A 20,367-nucleotide genomic window follows, 5' to 3' on the forward strand; every position below is an offset into this window, starting at 1 on the left:
AGGTGGAGCGGGCAGGCGGGGCCAGGCGTCCTCCCGCCCCCCGTCGGGGCTGGGGCTGGGGCCGGGGCCGGGCTGGGACCGGCTGGTCGGGGCGTTCAGGAATGGAGACCGCGCCCGGGAGCGCCCCGTCCTCCTCCGCCGTGGCGTTCCGGCTGGCGCTGGCTGCTCCCGGGCTGCCCGACGGTCCCTTCGGCTGCCCCATCTGCCTCGATTTGCTAAAGGACCCGGTGACCGTCCCCTGTGGGCACAACTTCTGCCAGGGCTGCCTGGGGGCACTCCGCCAGCGGCCGGGCCCCCCCGACGGCAGCGGCGGGGCGGGCGGGGCTGCCCGTTGCCCGCTCTGCCAGGAGCCCGTCCCCGCCACATTGCGGCTCTGCAAGAACCGAGCCCTCTGCGAGGTGCTGGCAGCCGCCACCGCCGGTTTGTCTCCTCCGTCCCCACCCTCCGCCGGATCCCCCATGGCCCCGGGAGCCGAGGAAGAGGAGGATGCAGCGGGGGAGGAAGGAACGACGGTGCTGTGCGATGTCTGCCCGGCGGGATCGAGGGCGGCGGCGGCGCGGTCCTGCCTGGTCTGCCTGGCCTCCTTCTGCGGGGCCCACCTGGAGCCCCACCGCCGCGCCCCCGCCTTCCGTGCCCACCGCCTGGTAGCCCCTCTGCGGCGTCTGGAGGAGGGGCTCTGCCCCCGCCACCTCCAGCCCCTCGACGGCTTCTGCCGCACCGAGCAAACCTGCGTCTGCGCCCGCTGCCGCACACACGAGCATCGCGCACACGACGTGGTGCCCCTGGAGCGGGAGCGAGAGCACAAGGAGGTGCGTGGGGGTCGGTGTGGTGGTGGTGGTGGTGTCTCCATGACAGGTGGGTTGGCAGGAGTGGGAGGGTGATGCAACCCTATCCCCCATGCGGGGCCTGACTCTGGCATGGGGTTGTCCGTATGGGGGTGCAGTGCTGGTGGGGCATCCTGGGTGAGGAGGGATGGGTGGGGAGGGTGCTGCACCTCTATCCCCACGCGGAACCTAATGGTAGCATGGGGATGTCCGTACGGGCAGAGTCCTGGTGGGGGATCCTGGGTGGAGCGAGGTGTAGCACCCCTGTGAAGGGTCCGTGTAATCACCCACACCCCCACGGGGAGCCTAACCTCCACGTGGGTGGTGTGCAGGAGCAGCCCTGTGTGGGATGGGTGCTGCAGCCCTGTCCCCACCTCGGCATGGAGAGACAGGGTGCTGTGCCATCAGGCCACCCTGTGAGGTGGGGACATAACCGCCAGCCCCAGGACAGTCTTTAGGGGCAGACAGACAACTAAGACAGACTCTGGGGTTTGGTCCTACTGCAGAACCAAACTCGCTGTCCCCGTGGGTGTAGGGCCGGCGACGTGGGTTCCTGGGAGACACCCTACCATGGCCACTCCCGAGGTTATGGGGCCCCTGGTTCCTCTGTCTGGTTCCCACAGCTCCGTCAAGTAGGTTTTCTCGGCGTGCTGGCAGCCTGCCCGGACACCGCTCCCTCTCTGCCAGCCCTTTGTGTCCTGGTGTTTTGGCAGTAGGGGTTTTTTTTCCATCACTCCCCTTCCCAGATACGGCTGAGTCACCTCCCAAATTCACACCCACGAGCCTCCCCAGGAGCTGAGGCTCCGAGCCCGGCACAGCCTTGCCTTTCTGGGCACTGGTGCATTGAGTGCATAGGGTCTCTGCGGGACCACAGGCAGATGGGATCCTGCGTGGCTGACGATCTGGTGGCATCCCCGTGTCACCATGGGACGTTTGGGGATGTTGGAGTGTTTTGATTTTTCTAGATACATTTGGAGGGGAGTGCAGTGGCAGCCCCCAGCCAGCCCCACTCCCTTATGGGCTCTTGGGGCTGCAAGAAAACCCTTTTGCCAGCGTTGTTGTCATCAAGTGCCTTAAAATAGAAAGCGGGTGTGATTCAAGCCCCGAGGAGATGTCAGACCTTGGCAGGCGCCGCTTAACGTCACCTGCACGGCCTCTGCGGCCACTCCGACACCACCCTTGCCCTGCAGGGTGGGAAGGATGGATGGATAAAGCTCCCATCATCCCTGGACGGGCACAAGCACTGCAGGGGTCTGCGGGCTGAGCTGCCCTGGTTAGGAAGCTCAGTGCCCTCCTGGCTCCTGAGGGCCCCGTCCTGCCAGGCAATGCTGGGGATAACAATAGCACCTCAGGAAACAACGCGTTTGCTCGGTGCTTCCTTTGCAGCCACGCAGCACCCCGTGCTCCTGAGCTGGTTTGCTTTGCTCCTGATGAGAAATGTCCAGGAGGCTTGGAGCCACGTTTCCGGAGTGCTCCAGGTCTGCCTTTTGGCTTCCCCACCCAGGAATTACAGGCAGATTTTTCCCAGCTTTGGGATGTGCACTTTGAGCACAAGGCTTGGCTAAACTTCCTGCAATCCCTGCCCGATGGTTTTGCTTTCAAATTCCTGTTTTGTTTGGTTTATGATAGGACCAGGGTAAGGGGCACAGAGGTGGGCATGGCCCTTTGCAGCCTGGCTGCTCCCTTCGTTTTCCATCCAAGTGAGAAGGCATGGTTGCAGGTTGGATGTAGTAGGGGAGGAAAATGGGAAAACAACTCCCTGTTCCCCTTGCACACTTCACCCAAAGCCTGGTAACAAGGTCATGGCCAGAGAGGGGGCTGTGGGTTGAAATTAGGCAAGGGTCCCCTGTGTCTTCCTGCTGCCAGGAGGGGGGCTGAGCTCATTGTTTGTCTCTCCTGTCCACAGGCCCAAAAAGCCAAATTCCTCAGTGATGTGGAGAACAAGCTGGAGGAGCTGTCAGTCACCATTGCACAGGCCAAGAAGATGGTGGAACTCATTAAGGTGACTCTGATGGCTTTCCTCTGTTAGTGCAGCTCTGCTGGACTGGGTAGTGGAGGCAAAGGAAATTTTTTGGGTGTTGCAGTGGTGCCCCCAGGGGAACAAGCTCTCCATAAAACAATGATGCCCCTGGCAAGGATCCCTGATGATCCTTATTTCTCCTCTCTTGCTAACCCTCACTGCATCTCTGGTTGCTTTTGTTTGCAACCTGGAAGGAAGAACAGAGCAAGGACCATGCCCATGTACCTGCTGGCTCTTGCACCTTCTCTCCCCAAGCTCAAAGGGCTTTTGGTCCCCTTTTGGGACTGCCTGTGAACATGAGATGTGGTGGAGCAGTAAGCACCATGCTCATTCAGGTCCTTTGACAACAGGGTTGTAAAGTGCTCCAAGATCTTGGGTGAAGGGGTTAAGGGGTATCAGGGGGGCATGCAGAATTGAGAACTGGGTGCTGGGCAGGGGACAACGGTGCTGTCTCTCACACCCCTTCCTCCTGGAGGTGACCCCAATCCGTCTTTCCCTATGCTCAGAGCACTGCCACGAAGGAGAGAGAAAAAGTCAAGAAGCTTTTTGCAGAAGCCTCTGAGGTCCTGGAGACCTTCCAAAAGGAAGTGGCTGGTTTCATCAAGGATGGGGAGTGCTCCATGCTGGGGGAGGCTGAGGCTGATCTCTGCTGGAAGGAGGAGAGGCGAACCAAGTTGGCCCAGTGCAAGCAAAACCTGGAGAACGTCCCCAGCACTGACACCATCTACTTCCTCCAGGTGCCTGGGTGGGATGGGGCAAGGAGAAAGAGCCAGTTATAGTGTTTTTTGGGTTTTGTCCCATTTCATGTGGAGGTGGGTGCCAGGAGTCCTGGGACTGCAGCATTTCACTCCTGTTTGCACAGTCCTCTTCCATCCTCACTCCTGGGGCACCTGGGCACCCAAAACTCTCTCCTCTATCACTCAGTCTCCATTCTGCCCCTGACTTGGCAGAGGCTGCTGCGTTGTACAGGCTGGGTACCTTGGTGTGGGGGGCAGAAAGCAAGAGGTTGGGGTGCCCCAGTGGCCCCATCCAGCAGCCCGGAAAAAGGAGACCTTTTTTGGAGGAGGTGCTGTTCCATGTTGGGTGGGGTGGGCAGGGTCTGGGTTTGAAAAGGACCAACGGGAAGGCGCCTGGAACTGTGGCTGGGAAAGTTTGCTCCTCCCTTCTGCAAGGCTGTCCTTGGGCCAAGTGCTGTGAGCTGCCAGCTCCCAAATCCTCTGGGGAAGGGTGGGGTTGCGGAACAAGAAACAATTTGGGCTTGTTTGAAGCCTACTGCAACTCTGTCTTTTTTGGCTCAGGAATTTCAGGCCTTAAAAGTAGCCATGGAAGAAAACCTCTCCCCGGCTCTGAGCTTCCAGAAGGAGCTGAACTTCACCAAATGTGCCCAAGCCGTGGGTGCTGTGAAGGATGTGCTGTCTGCTGCCTGCAAAAAGCAGTGGGACCACTTGCAGAAAGGAATTGATGAGTTCATTGAGGAGGTTGTGCCAGGTTTGTGTTCACCTATGGCCTCTGCTTGGAGGTCACCCTGTCACTCTCCATTCTCCCCCCACCTAGTTGGGAGTGGTCAGGGGGCTCTGTGGCTCCTGTGAGTGCTGGCCCTGCTCCCACCAGCCCTGGAAGCTCCTCAGCAGGGCTGAGCTGCACATTGCACAATCCCTGTCTGGGCTTATGCCTCGTCCTTGAGGTTTTATGAATTTTTCCACAGAGACCAGAGACCGGGGAAGCAACAAACAGCCTGGGAGTTAGGCAGGGCCCTGTGAGAGGGGGCAAGTGGCCAAAGTGGCCTCCTATGAAAGGAGACTCTCTTCCCAGGATAGATGATCCTCTTAGTGCAGCAAACTATGAAGTCTCCCAAACCTGAAGCCATCACAGTGGCTTTCTCCCATGCTCTCTCATTTCTCTCTTTTTCTCAGATGCCTGGGGGAATATCAGCCAGTTCCTTGCCCCCCCTGCCCATCACCCTGGTGTGGCATAGGTGGCATCTGCCCTTTCCTGTGTCCAAGCAGGCAGGGATGTGCAGGGGCAGCTGGGGATGCTGGTTGGGGCTGGGGGCTGGAGCAGCTGGGTAGCACCGAAGTGTTGGGCAGAGGGTGATGCTCCAGTAACACCCTTGTTTGTGGTATCAGTTCCTTTGCTGATGGCCAACCCTCCTGTCCCTCTCTCTGCAGCCAAGTCCCCATCTCCAGAGAAGTTGAACAATCCTGCCTGCCTGGAGAGCCGTGATTACTTCCTGAAATGTAAGCAAGGGGCTTTTGCTTTGACATTTGTTGCTAAGGTTCATCTGCTCTTTCCTCTCTCCTGGCTGGCCAGTTCCTTCCCACACATTTGGCCAAGCATGATCTTGGCTGGCAGGAGCACTGCTGCCACCAGAGGAAACGTTGCTCAGCTCACGGGGCAGCCTCCTTGCTTTCCTGATGACAGTAGTCATCTATTTAGGTGATATTTTTTTTCCTTTATCTGCTGTGTTTCCAGGGCAGGGGGGATGCTGTAGACATATGGTGTCATTTCTGCTGCCTTCCAGCCCTTGATGAATCAGATGCTCTGGTGCATCAGATCAGGGTTTGTGCCTCTGCCTAGCAAGGATCAGCTTCAGCAGAGCAGAGGAGGAGTTCAGGGACAGGAGGGGCTGAGGGAGAGCACAGGACTGGGTTTGGGCTCATCCCCCACCTCCTCCAGCCTTACAGGGGATGTGGGGTCACCTACTGAGATGTCCACAGGGGACCAGATCTGCCAGGTATCATGGTTGAGCTCACTGAGCAGCCCCTGTGCTCTCTCCTCAGCTACCTGTGTTCATCCTTATGGGAACATCACCTCTTTCAGCCCCTCATCCTCATCAGCTGAAGTTGGCTGTTTAAAAGCACAGGGAGAGAGTGATGGTGGAAGTCAGAAAGGCTCATGCTAATTGCCAAAGGCTGGAGCAGGGAATCAGAGCAGGGAGACCTGGGGGGGATTTCTTCCTGTTTCCCTGAAACCTCATCCTCATGTCTCCTTCTTGCCCCACACAGTTGCCTTCATCATTGACCTGGACAGTGACACAGCTGACAAGTTCATCCAGCTGTTTGGCACCAAAGGAGCCAAGCGAGTGCTTAGTCCCATCCCCTACCCAGAGAGCCCGACCAGGTTCATCAACTGCGAGCAGGTGCTGGGTGTTAACCTCATGAACCGGGGCAACTACTACTGGGAGGTGGAGCTCATTGATGGATGGGTCAGCATGGGTGTCATTGTTGAGGACTTTGACCCTGAGGAGTCCTACAACCGCGGTCGCCTGGGGAGGAACGAGCAGTCCTGCTGCCTGCAGTGGAACGGACAGAACTATGTGGCCTGGTTTGGTGGATTCGAGTCCGTCATCCAGCAGCCATTTTTCCAAACAATTGGGGTCTTCCTGGAATATTCAGAGAAAGCCCTGACCTTCTATGGAGTCAAGGACTCCAAGATGACCTGCCTGCAGCACCTCAAGGCCTCTCCTTTTGCCAAGGGTCAGTTTGACCCATTCCAGAACAAGATCAACCAGCAATTCTCCTTTCTTTTCTTGCACAAGCTGAAACCAGCCTTCTTCCTGGAGAGTGTTGATGCCCACCTGCAGATTGGGCCTCTGAAGAAAGATTGTGTTTCAGTGCTCAAGCGTAGGTAACTGCCTGGGATGTGGGAGCACGGGAAGACCTAAAGAGTCTCTCCTGCAGTCTGTTGTCACTGTCACGGCTTCTCCTTGGTATTGTTGTATCTCTCTTTGGCAGCCTTCCCTTCCTGCTCTGTGCTGCTAGTGACCCAGGGGTGGATGAAGCTGTCTGGGAGGGAGCTGGATCCCAGTGCCAGCCCTGCTGCTGGGTTGCTCAGTGAACTTGGGAGACTGTCTGTGCTGCTCCCTGCCCCTCAGTTTCCCTTTCTGGGCATCAGGGACCGTGACACAGCCTTTCTTGGTAAAGCACATTGCTTAGGAGAAGTGCCATGTATTTTTGAAGCTGTCTCTCGGCCAGCTGCCAGGCTGCCTGGTCCCTCTCCTTAATATCTGCTTGCACTGCCCTGGTGACTTGCACAGATGTTCTGCTTTGTGCCTTATCTCAGTCCCTGTGTTGCTGATGATGCTTTTTAAAGCGCTGGCTCATTGTCACCTTCTGCATACTCCTTATGAAGTGCCTTTGAAGCCTGGTATGGACCAGGTGAACCCCCAAAGCAGATGCAGTCTGTTCCCCAGTGCCCACATCACCATCATGCCTTGGGATGGGTAAGCAGGGTGCTCCAAGGGGGTGGGATGCAGAAGAGCCTGGCTGGGTGCAGGAGTGATGCTGCAGTGACAGAGGAGGGATACTGTGGTGACACAGAACCTCTCCCCACAGGACTAATCACCACCATTAGTGCTGCAAAGGTGAAATGAGGATCTTCGCCCTCCCTCTTGCTGCAGCCGGTGGGAAAAGCTGTTGTCCTGTGTGTGCTGTTCCCCAGCATAGCCAGAAATTCCAGCTGGGAAAGGATAGAAGCCTCCTGCCAAGGAGCAGCAGCATCGTTCATGCCTTGAGATGGCAAAGCGAGCAGCACAGAACACCTCTGAAGATGTGCTTTTAGTTAAACATGTTCCTCGGGAACTGCTTACAGAAGCTTTACAGCCGAATTTCTCTCACCCCCAAACATTTTTGATGGCCCTGCTATTTTAGAGGATTTTGATATTTAAATTCCCAGCCTTTAAGGTGCCCTGGGAACACTTGAGCTGTAAATGCTCGCCGCAGCTTGGGTTTTAAGTGACAAAGAAGTGCCTTGAATATATCCCAATGGAAAATGGTGCATTTTAGGGGCAGCTGTGAGTGCACCTATAGAAGATGCAGCAGCAGTCATTATCAAGTGACCCTTTAGACTCTGGCAGGAGATAACAATTAACAAAAACTACTCTCAAGCAAACTTCCCCTCCAGGAAAGGTGGAAACTTCAGGCTGAGAGCCAAAAATGCCAATTCATGTGTCCCAAGGGAGCTTTTCCAGCAAAAAAATAGAGAAACCCTGCCTGTATGGGCAGTACAGCACAGCCCCTGTCTCAGCACAGTGTACCTTTCCATAAGTTTATTTTTCCTGGGATTAGTTTGCTACCTACCTCCCAAAGCTTGCTTTACAGAATCACAGTGCTGTGTAATATATACCTAGAGAGAAAATATATGAGGTCAGGTTCTTTGCTGGCATGAGTGAGTCAGTCATGATGCATCAGCCCTCAGCAGGGATGGAAAATGGTCTGTTTAGCTAAATATATAAAATATATATATATATATTCCTCAAAGGATAAGCTGGAAATTATAGTGGTATATTCAAGGGGAAAGAAGGGAAAAAAGCAAACATGAATAAAAAGGCAGCCACATTGACAAGAGGTTAAAGTTAAAGCCACATTTACATAAACACTGAAGCTTCAAGAGCTGTTTAACTGTAACTCGTGTGCCAGCACTGCCAGTTGTCACAGAGCTGGGGAGAGGTGCTGGACCCCTGCAAGCAGCTACCACTGTAGGCTCTCTTTGGAGGGGCTGAAGGGTCTGAATGCAACTGCCCACTCCCCAGGGCAAGGCAGGTGAGTTTTTCTGACAGGAGGATTGCTTCTCTTCCTCCTCCTCTGCATGCAGTGACTGGAGTATTCAGAGTATTCTGGAGTATTCCAGTAACCTGGAGCATTGTGTGTGGTTCTGGGCTCCCCAGTTCAAGAAAGACAAAGAACTAGCTTCTGGAGAGAATACAGCACAGGGCCACTAAGCTGATGAAGGGACTGGAGCATCTGCCCTGTGAGGAAGGGCTAAGAGGGCTTGGGTTTAGCTTGGAGAAGAGGAGGCTGAGGGGGATCCCATCAATGTTAATGAATATCTAAAGTGTGGATGCAGGAGGGTGGGTCTGGACTCTTGATGTCTCGTGGTGTCCAGTGACAGAACAAGGGGTAATGGATACAAACTGGCACACGAGATTTAAAATAAAATCTTCTTCACTCTGAGTTTAACAACTCTGGAATAAATTGCCCAGGGAGGTTGTGGAGTCTCCATCCCTGTAGACATTCAAGACCTGCCTGGATGTATTCCTCTCAAACCAGCTCTAGGTGATCCTGCTCTAGCAAGGGGGTTGGACTAGATGTTCCTCAGAAGTCCCTTCCAACCCCTCACTATTCTGTGATTCTGTGACTCCTAAAATACTGCAGGTGGTGGGAAAAGGGGAGGTAGGGCTGCCAGAGTGAAATCTTCAGATGAAGTCTTGGCCTTTTTCCAGCGTGTGGGAATGCTGCCCAGACTTCTGTCCCAATGGGAATTCCCTCCACATGTCCCAAGCTCCTACCTCAAAACCTCTTTTGTTTGTTCAGTTCCCTGCATGGCTCAGTCTTTGCAGGAGATGTCAACAGTGACATAGCACAGGCATTGCTGTTGTTTTGCCAACACCAGGGAGGATTTGCTATCAGAAATACACTACCAGATAAGAAAAGGAAAGACGTGCTTGATGACATCCCGAGAGGATGAAAAGGTAACCTGGCTCTCTGCTGCATGCCTGCAGGAAGAGATCTCAGATGCGGGCTCCCATCTCAACTCTGTCTGTGCCATAAATCTCATTTATTCAGGCAAAACTCCCACTGTTCGCAGCAGGAGGTTTGCCAGAGTAAACAGAGCAGACCTGGGCCTTCACCCTGTTTTCATTTTGCTGTAGGCAAATTGATTGCTCCATGGGGAAACTTGTGCTGGAGCCATGCAGCCCTCCCTTCTCTGTGTTGCCCAACACTCAGACACAAGGTTCTGAACTCCTTCAGGGTTTGGGTTGGTTCAGGGGGCTCCTGTGTCTTTCCCCATCCTGTGGCAGTGTGTGAGCAGCTCAGCTCAGGAGGACGTGTCTGGTGTTGAGGCTTTGGCCACCACTTCTGTTTGATTCACCTCTGCCCCGAGAGCCCAGATGCTGGTGCCCAGCTTTGCAGCAGGTTTAGAGGGCTCCTGGGGATGGGATGCCGTAGGGAGGCACTGCCCAACCCTCTTCTTCCTGCTGCTTGCTTTTATCATGGTTGGTAACTCTAAAATTCTGATGGTTTAGGACATAAAGCAAATTCTGACCCATTGAAGGAGCAATCCCCTTAGGCTGCTGGACCAGAAGTTGCTCTGTGTTGCCAATAATTTGGGGTGTAAACTGGAACAGTTAGGATAATGTGAACTATGCCAGCTCTGGATTGCTGGCTCTGCCACAAACAAAGGTATGTGGTGTGTGATGAGTTTAGATGGACACATAGCACTTGGCAATGTAAACAGCCTTTTCATGTTCCCTTGAGCGATTTCTGCCGTCACAGAGTGTTCCTCTTTTTATTTAGGATATTTTACAGTCTGTGAAAAAAACTGTAACAGAATAATATAATGATGTTAGAGATTATGATTTGCCATTAAACAATATACAGACCTTATTGGGTTCTCTTTCCTTTAAATCCCAGACTGTTAAAGCTGTCCCATTATATCATGTTTATTTTTTGGTGTCCTACACATCTGGCATAAAATAACACAGATTTTGTTTTCCAAGTGTGTCGAAGGGGATTGAGCCAAATACACATTTTTATTGCTCGACTGTGAGAGGAGCAGAAAAATCCTAAAATCCAATAACAATATTGTCAGTCCTGGCCAATTCAAAACAATAGATTGTCTCTGTTCTAGTTTCTGCCTTGCTCCTCAGGTTAGAAATAACAAAGATGAACAGATTAGGCACTTTTTCCTTTGTTTTTTTCAGTTCTTAGAATTTAAATTTCCAAGATTTTCTTTGTGATGATTAAGTCTAGAGATTCCCACACATGCTGGCACTCATATCCACACCTTTTTTTAAATAGAGGCTGTGTTTCTTAACACCAAAAGTTGTCTGGAGCTAGAAGGAAAACATTATTTGGTGAGTGGTAGTTCATGTGAGGTGGCAAAGCTTTGGATGGGCACTTCACTGGAAGCTGAGTGGATGTTTGGTACTGCCTTAAATAGGAAAAGAATCAGGACTGTTTGTTACAACCATTTCGTAAAAGGGAAGCTTACTGCTTATTGAAAAAAAAAAAAAAAAAAACGGATATGAAAAGCATAAACTTGTTCTTTTCTTGCCAAGAACTGTACAGATTATGTCACCGCATTTATTTAGGTCTGGTTTCCATTATGTAGCTTTTCCCCCCTCAGCCCATCTGGTTCTCAGGCACTTGGGCAGGGCTGGGCTGAAAATGTTGCAAGGAAAAGCTCAAATCCATATAAAAAGATTTAATTTGGGGTAAAAAAACAATGAAAAAGTATAATTTAAGGTAATATATGCTCTTAATATATATTAGTGTATTACTGATAAACAGTTTTCACTTACTGACACAAGGAATCCTTCAAAACAGTTGATTTGCTTTCCAGGGCTCTTATTTTTAACCATATCATTTAATTGTTATTATTTTTTTAGTTTCTCCTGCTGGCTTACCTGGAGACAGGGAATTATTCCCTTACTGTAGCTCTCCAAAACCATTTGGAGAAGGTGTTTGGAGATGTTTTCCCTACATACAGACAGAGAGACAGAGTTCTGCCCTGTTTGTAGGATGCCTGGTTAGCCCTTCCAGTTTAACAATCTTGAATATAAAGGGGTAATTTTAGGATGTGATTAATTTCAGTTTCAAACACAGCCAATATCACAGCCCCCAAAAGCCATTTGCAAGTGTGGAAAACACGAAACGTACATCAAATGTGGAATACCAAAAATTATTGGAGCTGTTTCAGGGGCTAAGCCTCATTTTATGTGCAACACTGTCACATTTGTGGGATAATTTTTATTCTGCTCTACCAAATAGGTGAGTTCAACCCCTTGGAAGTCAAAGTTTGACTCCATTTCACTTAATTCTGGGCTTTTCACTTAATCCTGGGTAAGGGCATTGGGGAAGGTGGTTTACTCACTCATGAGCAGGGAATGTCTTCAGGATTATTAAAAAAAATAATAAAAAAAGAAAAAGCAGTGCAAACCACAGCAAAATAACAGTATTTTAAAACAAAAAGTTGATCCGAAGCACAAAGCGCAGCCGTACCAGAGCGGCCTTGTTCAGGAGAAAAGCCAAGAAAAACCGCCAAGATCCGGCAGGCTCTGGATAACTGAAAGTATTTTATTATATATGGTCAGTGGGACGTGTAATGGGGTGATTAATGTGTTTATAAACACGCTGGAGAGCTCGCCTGGAAAAGGAGGAGGCGGGAGGCAGCAGGAGGAGGCTGCGGCTCTCCTCAGGGATGATCCGGCCGTTGCCCTTGGGCTTTAGCGGGGGTGTGATGGAGGTGATGAGTGAGGGTTGGGGGCCCAGTTTGGTGCAGAAAGGGGTTAAAAGCACCTCACAAACCCAGCAGTGCCCGCCACGACAGCCTCTGGCTGCTGTGAAGGGGAGCGGCGGCGTCATGGCGGGAGGGGCGGGAACTACAACTCCCAGCATGCACCGCACGGACCGTCCCGTCGTGCCGCGCTCCCGCCCTGAAGGCAAATACTCCACTGTCGCGCATGCGCAGAGCGGTACCGGCCCTGTCAGGAGGAGGAGGCGGGGGAGGAGGAGGAGGCGGCCATGGCGCTGAACAGGAACCACTCGGAGGGCGGCGGCGTCATCGTGAACAACAGCGAGAAGTGAGGTGCCATCCCCCTCTCCCTCCCTCCCCCTCCGGCCGCAGTCGGTGGGGGATAGGGGGGAGCTGCCTTTCCCTCCCCACCTCCCGCCACCTTTCCACTTCGGGGGGGAGCGGCTGTGTGTGTGTGTGGGGGGGGGGGGGGGTCTTGTGCGGTGAGGAGGGGGAGGTTGTAGGGGGGTTTAATCCTCTTGGTGCCGGCGTGTCTGGGCTCGTCCTCCTCTCCCTGCAGGGGTTGGGGCTGTACGGTTGGGGCCTCCCGGAGGAGCTCTGCCTCAGGTCTGCCCCCTTCGCCGCTCCCCTCTGCCCGCCCTCCCTGCCCCATGCTGGCTCTTGCTGCTGTCTTCAGACTCTCCCCCGAGTGCTCTGTGAGGGCGAGCAGAGCTCAGCTCACGGATAGAGGGTTCTGGCTTGGACTCAAACCTTCTCTAGCCAGCCGGTGCTGCGGGAGAGCTGGGATGCTGCCACCCGCAGTCTGCCCCTCTTCAAGGGCTTGGGAAGCGCTGCCCGGTTTGTTTTGCTGGGTTCCCGGCGCACACTGCCCTCCTCCGTGTGTTGGGGGAGCGGCAACAGTGTTGGAAAAAGGTGTTGGGATATAACCATGGAAACAGCCTCCACAGAGCTGCCTCTGTCTGCATGGCGCTGGGCTGTCCTGGCCCTCGCTGTCTGCCAGACTGCTTTGGTTTTGACGTGGCAGTCACCTGCTTCTGGGACAAAGGAGTAGTTCATTCCTCAGAACTTCTTTCCATGCGACTGGTTAAACATTGGGATAGGAATTCTGCCTTCCATCTGGGGAAGAATTTAATTAGACCAACCCTGGGGCTTAAATTTGCATTTACTGAAACAAGTGTGGCAGCTTACCGTGTTACTGTTGATCCCTGTTGTCAGCTGCCTTGTGTCTGGGTTTACCGTGGTGGTGGGTTCACCAGATGTGAACAGAGGTGCTGCCCCCTCTGCCCCACTGGAGCTTTTGGATAAGGGACAGGTACTTGGTGGCAGAATGCAAGGTAGATGACTGAGGGTGGTGACACATAATCTGCCAAAGATAAAAGTGGTGAAGGCTTCTGCAGCTTTAGGGATTAGAATCCCTAATGCAGATGCTGTTATGTTAATGCAGGTTACCCACTAGGTCCACACAAGGGTATTGCACTGGTCTTAGATCAGTTTCTAATGGAGAATTAAGGAGTCAGTGCAGATAGCACAGGTTAATGAAGTCTTGTGACAAAAAAGGGAGTTCCTCTCAGTCACATTTTTGTGACAGAGATGCTTAAGCTGTGGTTAGACATACAAATGCTGTGTTGCATAAGGCAGCCTGAGCAGTTCCTGCTTCAGCAGTCCTTCCTCTGTTGTGTTACTTGTGGGGGACCAAAATAGGGAACTGATCTTGCAAAAATGCAACACAACCAAAACAAAAATAAATATATGTGTATAAATATATGTTCTGAGATCTTGATCAGTTCAATTACTAGCTACACAGCACATAGAAACTGTGCCAACACACTGAGGAAAGAACATAAGGCTGGGAAAAGCAACCAGTATTACATAAACTGCTACTGCCAACCTAAAGAAAAAAATATAAACAAGTCAGACTGATTTTTGTCTGCTGAGTACTGGTCTGAGGTTAAAGGCAGTTTTGGTAAGTCAATGAACTTGCATGCATATTGCACTTCTGACTTGAGCTGTAACCCTGTAACATTGGGTCTCTTCTCATCCTGTTTTCAGTGTTTTGATGACCTATGATCACATAGAAATTACCTTCAGTGACATTGAACCTATGCAAGATGCCTTCAAAGGGACCAAGAAAGGGAGTGTTTTCTTGACTCCCTACCGAGTAAGTAGTAAAAGGCTTTATCTTGTGTAAGGAGATAAGGGCTCTTTGAGATTCTGTGTTTAAATGTCCTCAATGCATGAAAGTCAGGGTAATCTACTACCCCTTGAAGTATGACTTATCCTCTCCCTCCAGGGAGCATTATGAATTCACTGCATGTCCTGTCTGTTTGTCCAAAGATAATAAATTTGATTAGTTCTTTTAATAGGCAGCTGTTTAGTCCATCAGGCATCTCAAGATTGGAAATTAGCAATGGTCTGGAAACGCTGAGCTACTGAATCATAGCTGTATGGAGCAGCGAGGTCTCTGGGAGGTATATCATCTGAGCAAGGACAGTCTTCTTGGAAGTCTTTATTGGCTTGAGACTTCAGTTTACCCTTGTGGCTGTAGCTTTTGGCTTGCAGAACTGACAAGAAGGTTGAGTTGTGGGAGGGAGTTTCAGTCCATCAAATTTCTTCATATAATAAACCAGGGCTGCACTTCCTGTTTGTTTTAAATAGTCTTTGTTATTTTCTTTTTCAGGTTATCTTTGTATCAAAGGGAAAGGATGCTATGCAATCTTTTGTGATGCCCTTTTATTTGTTGAAAGATTGTGAGATTAAGCAACCTGTCTTTGGAGCAAATTATATCAAGGGTACAGTGAAAGCAGAGGCAGGAGGTATGTACAACACAGTGTTGTTTATCTTAGTTCAGCTACAAAATTCTTAGCACAGAAAGCATCTTGTGTAACCCACATTGGATACTGACCAGTGAGCTTTTACACTACTGCTAAAATGAGTTTCTTTCTTTGAAACTAGCAGCTAAAAATATTCCCCTTATCTGCATCCTGTACAGTTACAATGAACAGATCTGTTCTGCAAACTATCTCACTCTTGCCCTCTGTGGAAAATCCTAAATTCAGTCAGCTCAGTGCTCTCACTGAGTGAACGTCAGCGCAGAGTCGGGGGGGTGAGGGTGTCAGTTTGTTCTGCTCAGTTGAGGTTCCCTGGTACTTCTGCATCCAGGTCCTCCTGGGCCAAACACTTGTGATCCTTTCTGGGTCTGTTTGGCTTCTCAGGTGCAGATCTCCAGAGTGCTTTTCTCCATCATCAGTTTCTTGTGCAATTCCAGGAAAGGCATGCAATAGCTATAGTGCATCTGGGCTCTGAAAATAGCACCTAAGAGAATGAACTGCCTTGAAATAAGGGAACCTTCAAGGAGCAGTTTCATTCCCCTTTTTACCAGGGGCACATTAATTCAGTAATATCCTTCACCCCAGCCTTGATTTAGTCTGTTAGCTGTGGCCCTGATGCACAGCACAGTGCTTATGAGACCTGTCTTTACTCCTGAAATTGGCACTGTAGCTTCTGTATGGGAGCAAAGTGGGACCATCCATTGTCAGAGGAACCTGAAGCAATAATGACAGACTCTGTAACTGTGTGAAAGGCACATGTTTTAACTAAATCTTTGTGTTTTCCCTGGAGGCTGTCTCCTTTAGTGAGGTTGTTGCTTTAACAGCCATGAGAGTCTGGCGTAGCTCAAAAGTCTCTTTAATCTACATGTCCCTGTTTCAGCACTGGCACAGCTCCTGCTTTGATGCATTGTTGGGACCCTGGGCTGTGCATGTTTTTCTTTTTTACTCTGCAATATGAGATGTCACTTTTTTATTATTATTATTATCCTGACTTGAAACATCTTTCATGGACTCTAATGTCTTATGTGGACCATGTTTTTTATTAAGCTCTCTGCTTCAGTGGGCACTCAGACTCCCAAACTAATTTATAGCTGATCACTGGGTGTAGTTGCAAAGGCTTTTTAGGAAATGAGATTAACAAAATCCCTGTCTTCTGCACTAATATTACACAAAGCTAGAGCAAAGCCAGTGCTCCTGGTAGCTTGGTCTGTCAGCAGCTGGTGTGGGAAGTCACAACCTGAGTAAGCTCTTGTAATGTCTCCCTCATTGATGTTTCTTCAGGTGTCTCTTGACCTGAAAGTACTGCCTGGTGGGAATTTTTTTCTAATAATAGAATAATTCTACCACATTATCTGCATGTTTTCCTTGAGTATTTGGGATAAGCTCTTTAAAGAATTATATGCAGGGCATCTGTAAATAAAGCTTAGCAGTTAAATGTCATCAAAACAACTTTTCCTTGCTTCTGACTTCTCTTTCCTCCCTGCAGGTGGCTGGGAAGGATCTGCCACATTCAAGATGTCCTTTTTAGCTGGGGGTGCCATCGAGTTTGGGCAGCGCATGCTGCAGGTGGCATCACAAGGTATGGGGGTTTGGTGGTGTCTGCCAAACGGTTCTGGGGTTTCAGGAGGCCTTATCTTCATCTGACATCAAGGACAGTTTTAGGTTTCAGCAGCTGAAATTAAAATAGGTTCAGGTTTCAGGTTGTATCTGGAACTTGATTGCTTTGAAAAATACCTTTCTCACATCCAGTGAGCAGCAGATTTATTGGGATGGAGCATGTTTTTCACATGAGAACTCTTAAGTTTGTTGGGGTTCTTGGCCTACATTTGATGATTTGATGAGGTCAACTTCTCTTTCCTCCTCCAGTCTCCAGAGGTGAAATACCCAACGGAGCTTATGGCTATTCCTATATGCCAAATGGATCCTATGCTTATGTACCAGCTGCAGCTAATGGGGGCTTTCCATACCCACCACCTCCTCCTGGTAAGTCTGGGAATTGAGGCTGGGGGATTATTCTAGTTAACAATAGTTAAAATAGTTAAAAAGGGAAAAAAAAAAAAACAAACAACAAATCACAATTTTTATGTAGTGGTTTAGACTGGATCTCATGCCTCGGTGTTGCTGACCTTAATTACATTTTCCTTTGGCTTGTTTTGGCTGTATGCTGTCACCCTCCCAAAGGAGATAACTGTTCTGCTCTGCTCTTTCCTTTCCTGACAGAGTTTTACCCTGGCCCTCCAGGGGCGGGTGGGGACATGGGTTACATGCAGCTTCCACCACCCCCATACCCAGGGCCCATGGAACCCCCTGCCAGTGGTCCTGACCTGCCTGCCACTCCTGCAGGTAAGGAGTGCGTTCAGGTGAATTAGCTCACAGTGGGTTTTGCAACCCATGAAATTGGCTTTGTTTATTGTCTGTTATCTCTTGGGAAACTTGGGAGTCAACACAGAAGCTCCACTTAGAAGTTAAAATTGTTCAGGAGAGGAATTAGGGAGCTCTCCTCATCTCCAGCCTTGTATGTCCATCTCAGTCTCATTCTTGCCAGGGTAGATGCTATTGAAGCTTTTGCAGCTCAGTTAATGATTGTTGTGACAGAAAAAATCCTGCTGTGGTAATCTTGCTCTGAGAGATGAATAAAAAGAAATTGATGGTGAAATGTGTTTCTAGTCCATATTAGTCAGCAATGTGGCTTTGGTGGTATTCACTCCCTCTTCCCATGTTTCACTCTACCCTGATTATTTTTGCTTAATATGGAAGAGGAATAGATGATGGAAAGGAGCTGGGGACGTATCAGTCTTATCTGCACTCATTTGGGATTAATCTGAGTGATTTTGATCATGAATTTAAAATGTCTGGGGGGTGGGGAAGAGCTTTTGTGGTTGGACACAACCATATATCTCCCATGAGTAAGTCTATTTCTATGGATAAGGCTCTAACTTCCCTCTTTGGTTTGAAGAAACATCTAGTAATCTTTGAACTATGATTTGGAAAGTGGCACTGATCCAGATGGTTTTGTATTCTGCAGAAATGGAGGATCTGGATTATATTCATTAATTGCCATTTTTAAAAGTTATGAATCCCCTGAGCTGCTATAAACTTGGGCTGATTTTTGCTTTGCCTTGTGGCTTTTTTTTCCATGGGAGGGTGGTTTGTTGACTGCCTTTTTTAAGGAGTATTGTCTGTATTTAGGCAAAACAGCTGTTAACCATTTATCTGTTGGCCGACAGGCAAGTCCCAGGTGACATTTCCAAACTAAATCTTGGTCTGGTTCATTTTGGACTTGACAATCCTGTGGCAACTGAAGAGAGAATGTTCAATTGTTGTGTAATGCTTGATGGCCAGGAATATGTGGAGGTTTTGGCTGATTGTGAAAATTCTCTGTGCATCCCCAAATCTGTAACTTCTTTTTTTTCTGACAGCTGAAGCAAAGGCTGCTGAAGCTGCTGCCAGTGCTTACTACAGCCCAGTCAACCCACACAATGTCTATATGCCCACAGTAAGTTCCTGTGTCATTGGTGGAAATTTTTGTTTATTTGTTTGTTTTGCTTCTTAGCCATGAATTGATGTTTTCTCTCTTTCTTTCAGGACCAGCCACCCCCTCCTCCATACTTCCCACCAGAGGACAAGAAAAACCAATAAGCTAACAGAGAACTTCCCGCAACTCATTGCTTTCTTACTTCCCATTTTTGGCAGAATTTTGGGGTACGGTCCATAGCACTGAGGAATAGAGCCTTCCCCCGAGGCACATAGCTTTCCTGGACTCTAGGGGCAGGTGTATGCAGAGCAAGGGGAGAGATTTCAGCAGTTTGGGTGACCTCTGGAGAACTCTTGAGGATTCACTGTCCTCCCACAGTTTTCCCTCCTCCTTGTGCATGGCATTGCTACAACTGAGGGTCTCTTCATCTGTGATTGGTTCCCTGACATCTGTTTTAAAATTATACCTCCTTAGAGTAAGCAGCTACTCCAGACCAGTAATTAATGTAATCATAACATGGAGACAAGGCTTTTGGGTGGGGGGGGTGTCTCGAATTTACCTTAGTGTGCAGCCAAGAGCATCACTGAACACAGCAATGTCTCTGGTTATTCCTCTCAACCCACAGTATCACGTCCAGCTTTTCCCTCTGCCACTGAGAAAGGGCTTCAAAGGGAACCTCTGTGGTCTCAAAAGAAATAGTTGCCTACGACATTTCTCAGATAATAGCTGTTGAGCTTTCTTAATTTTATTCACCTAAGTCATTCCTGACATTCATAGCAAACAGTCTGGTAGCTCTTCATATGTTCCTGCTGTGCACTCCATGTGATGATGCGGAGGAGCTTCCTTGATTACTAGCATCCAACTAGTTACAGATCATATGGGAACACTGATTTTTGTTGTCTCTTTTTTCCAGTTTGATATGTGGGCTTGAGGTCACTAAGTCCCAATATTGTCATTATGATGCACTTTTTTCTTTTAATTTGCTGTAATACAAGTTACACTTTCTGACCAATGAAGTATCTTACTGCTGTGCTTAACCAGTGAATTAATAGCTAATGGGGAGAAAGTAGTTGCTTTACTTCTGTCCTGGAAGCACTTGAGAGAATATACAAGATGTTGGAATAAGCTATTGAGTACAACTGAGCTGCTGACTTGAATGTTGTTTAATGCTGTTGGAGTTCCTGGAATTCAGCTGTGAATTTACTTCCCAAGTAACTTGAACATGATTGGAACTGAGGGTCCATTTTCCTTGCATAGCATTTAATCACTGATCTCATTAGCAATGACTCCAGTTTGCAGAACCTCTGCAGGAATGATCAGAATCCAGGCTGTAAAACTTTGTGTTGTACAAAGCTTTGCACACATCAGATTTCCCTGACTTCTGACAGTGCCTGGGAGAGGGGAAACTCCTTCTCAGCAAGTGTGAAGCAAAATCGTGTGCTAGGAAAGTGCTGAGACTTGCTGCATGCAGCCTGCTTGGAGTGAAAAAAGGTCCACCTCTTGTTTTCTTTTTTTTGAATCTAGCTGACTAATCAAACTGCTACTGTCTGTGCACTGACTTTTCTAGAATTGCTACTGCAGTGATGTAAAGAAATGTTATTTTAAAAAAAATATTTATTTTGAAATGTTTGATTAATATATTAATGTGAAATGACTTTTGAATGCAGATTTGTTTTGCCAAGACTGTGAAGTAAAGAGAAATCAGCTCAAAACTTGGAGAGCTTGTGCATTTATGTGTGTGAGGGGTAAAAACCTGATGGTGACTCAGCAGCTTTGCACGGGGCGAGGGAGAATTAAAGAGCAAAATAACTTGGATTTTATACTTTGCTCTTCACTGGTGACATAAGTCACTTGATTTCTCAACTGACTGTGAAATGAAAGCAAGATGTCAAAACCTTTTAATAAACACCCATTTCACAATTCCTGGTGTGAAGTGGTGAGGTGAGTGCCTAACACCTCACCCAG

At 49.3% G+C, this 20,367-nt stretch overlaps 2 protein-coding genes across 3 annotated transcripts; both read left to right on the forward strand.

Moving 5' to 3' along the window:
• Positions 1–64: 64 nt before the first annotated feature.
• Positions 65–10,223, forward strand: TRIM47 (tripartite motif containing 47). Of its 2 annotated transcripts, XR_003988311.1 has the most exons (7): positions 102–809; positions 2,731–2,826; positions 3,351–3,581; positions 4,143–4,332; positions 5,013–5,081; positions 5,850–7,066; positions 7,179–10,217. XR_003988311.1 is itself a non-coding variant. In XM_030461818.1 (6 exons), exons 1-6 carry the CDS (start codon positions 102–104, stop codon positions 6,473–6,475), a joined length of 1,920 nt encoding a protein of 639 aa, XP_030317678.1. In that variant the 5' UTR covers positions 65–101; the 3' UTR covers positions 6,476–10,223. The 2 variants fall into 2 exon arrangements, 1 of the variants encoding a protein (XP_030317678.1); XM_030461818.1 differs by having other exon boundaries at positions 65–809; positions 5,850–10,223.
• Positions 10,224–12,308: 2,085 nt separating this feature from the next.
• On the forward strand, positions 12,309–20,114 carry WBP2 (WW domain binding protein 2). The gene is made up of 8 exons (XM_008494504.2): positions 12,309–12,427; positions 14,149–14,257; positions 14,777–14,912; positions 16,414–16,506; positions 16,794–16,910; positions 17,148–17,270; positions 18,347–18,423; positions 18,513–20,114. The coding sequence occupies exons 1-8, from the start codon at positions 12,369–12,371 to the stop codon at positions 18,564–18,566; spliced, it is 768 nt and encodes a 255-aa protein (XP_008492726.1). The 5' UTR covers positions 12,309–12,368; the 3' UTR covers positions 18,567–20,114.
• The last annotated feature ends 253 nt before the right edge of the window (positions 20,115–20,367 follow it).

This window comes from Calypte anna, chromosome 18, assembly GCF_003957555.1.
Source record: "Calypte anna isolate BGI_N300 chromosome 18, bCalAnn1_v1.p, whole genome shotgun sequence".
Classification (NCBI taxonomy): Eukaryota; Metazoa; Chordata; class Aves; order Apodiformes; family Trochilidae; genus Calypte; species Calypte anna.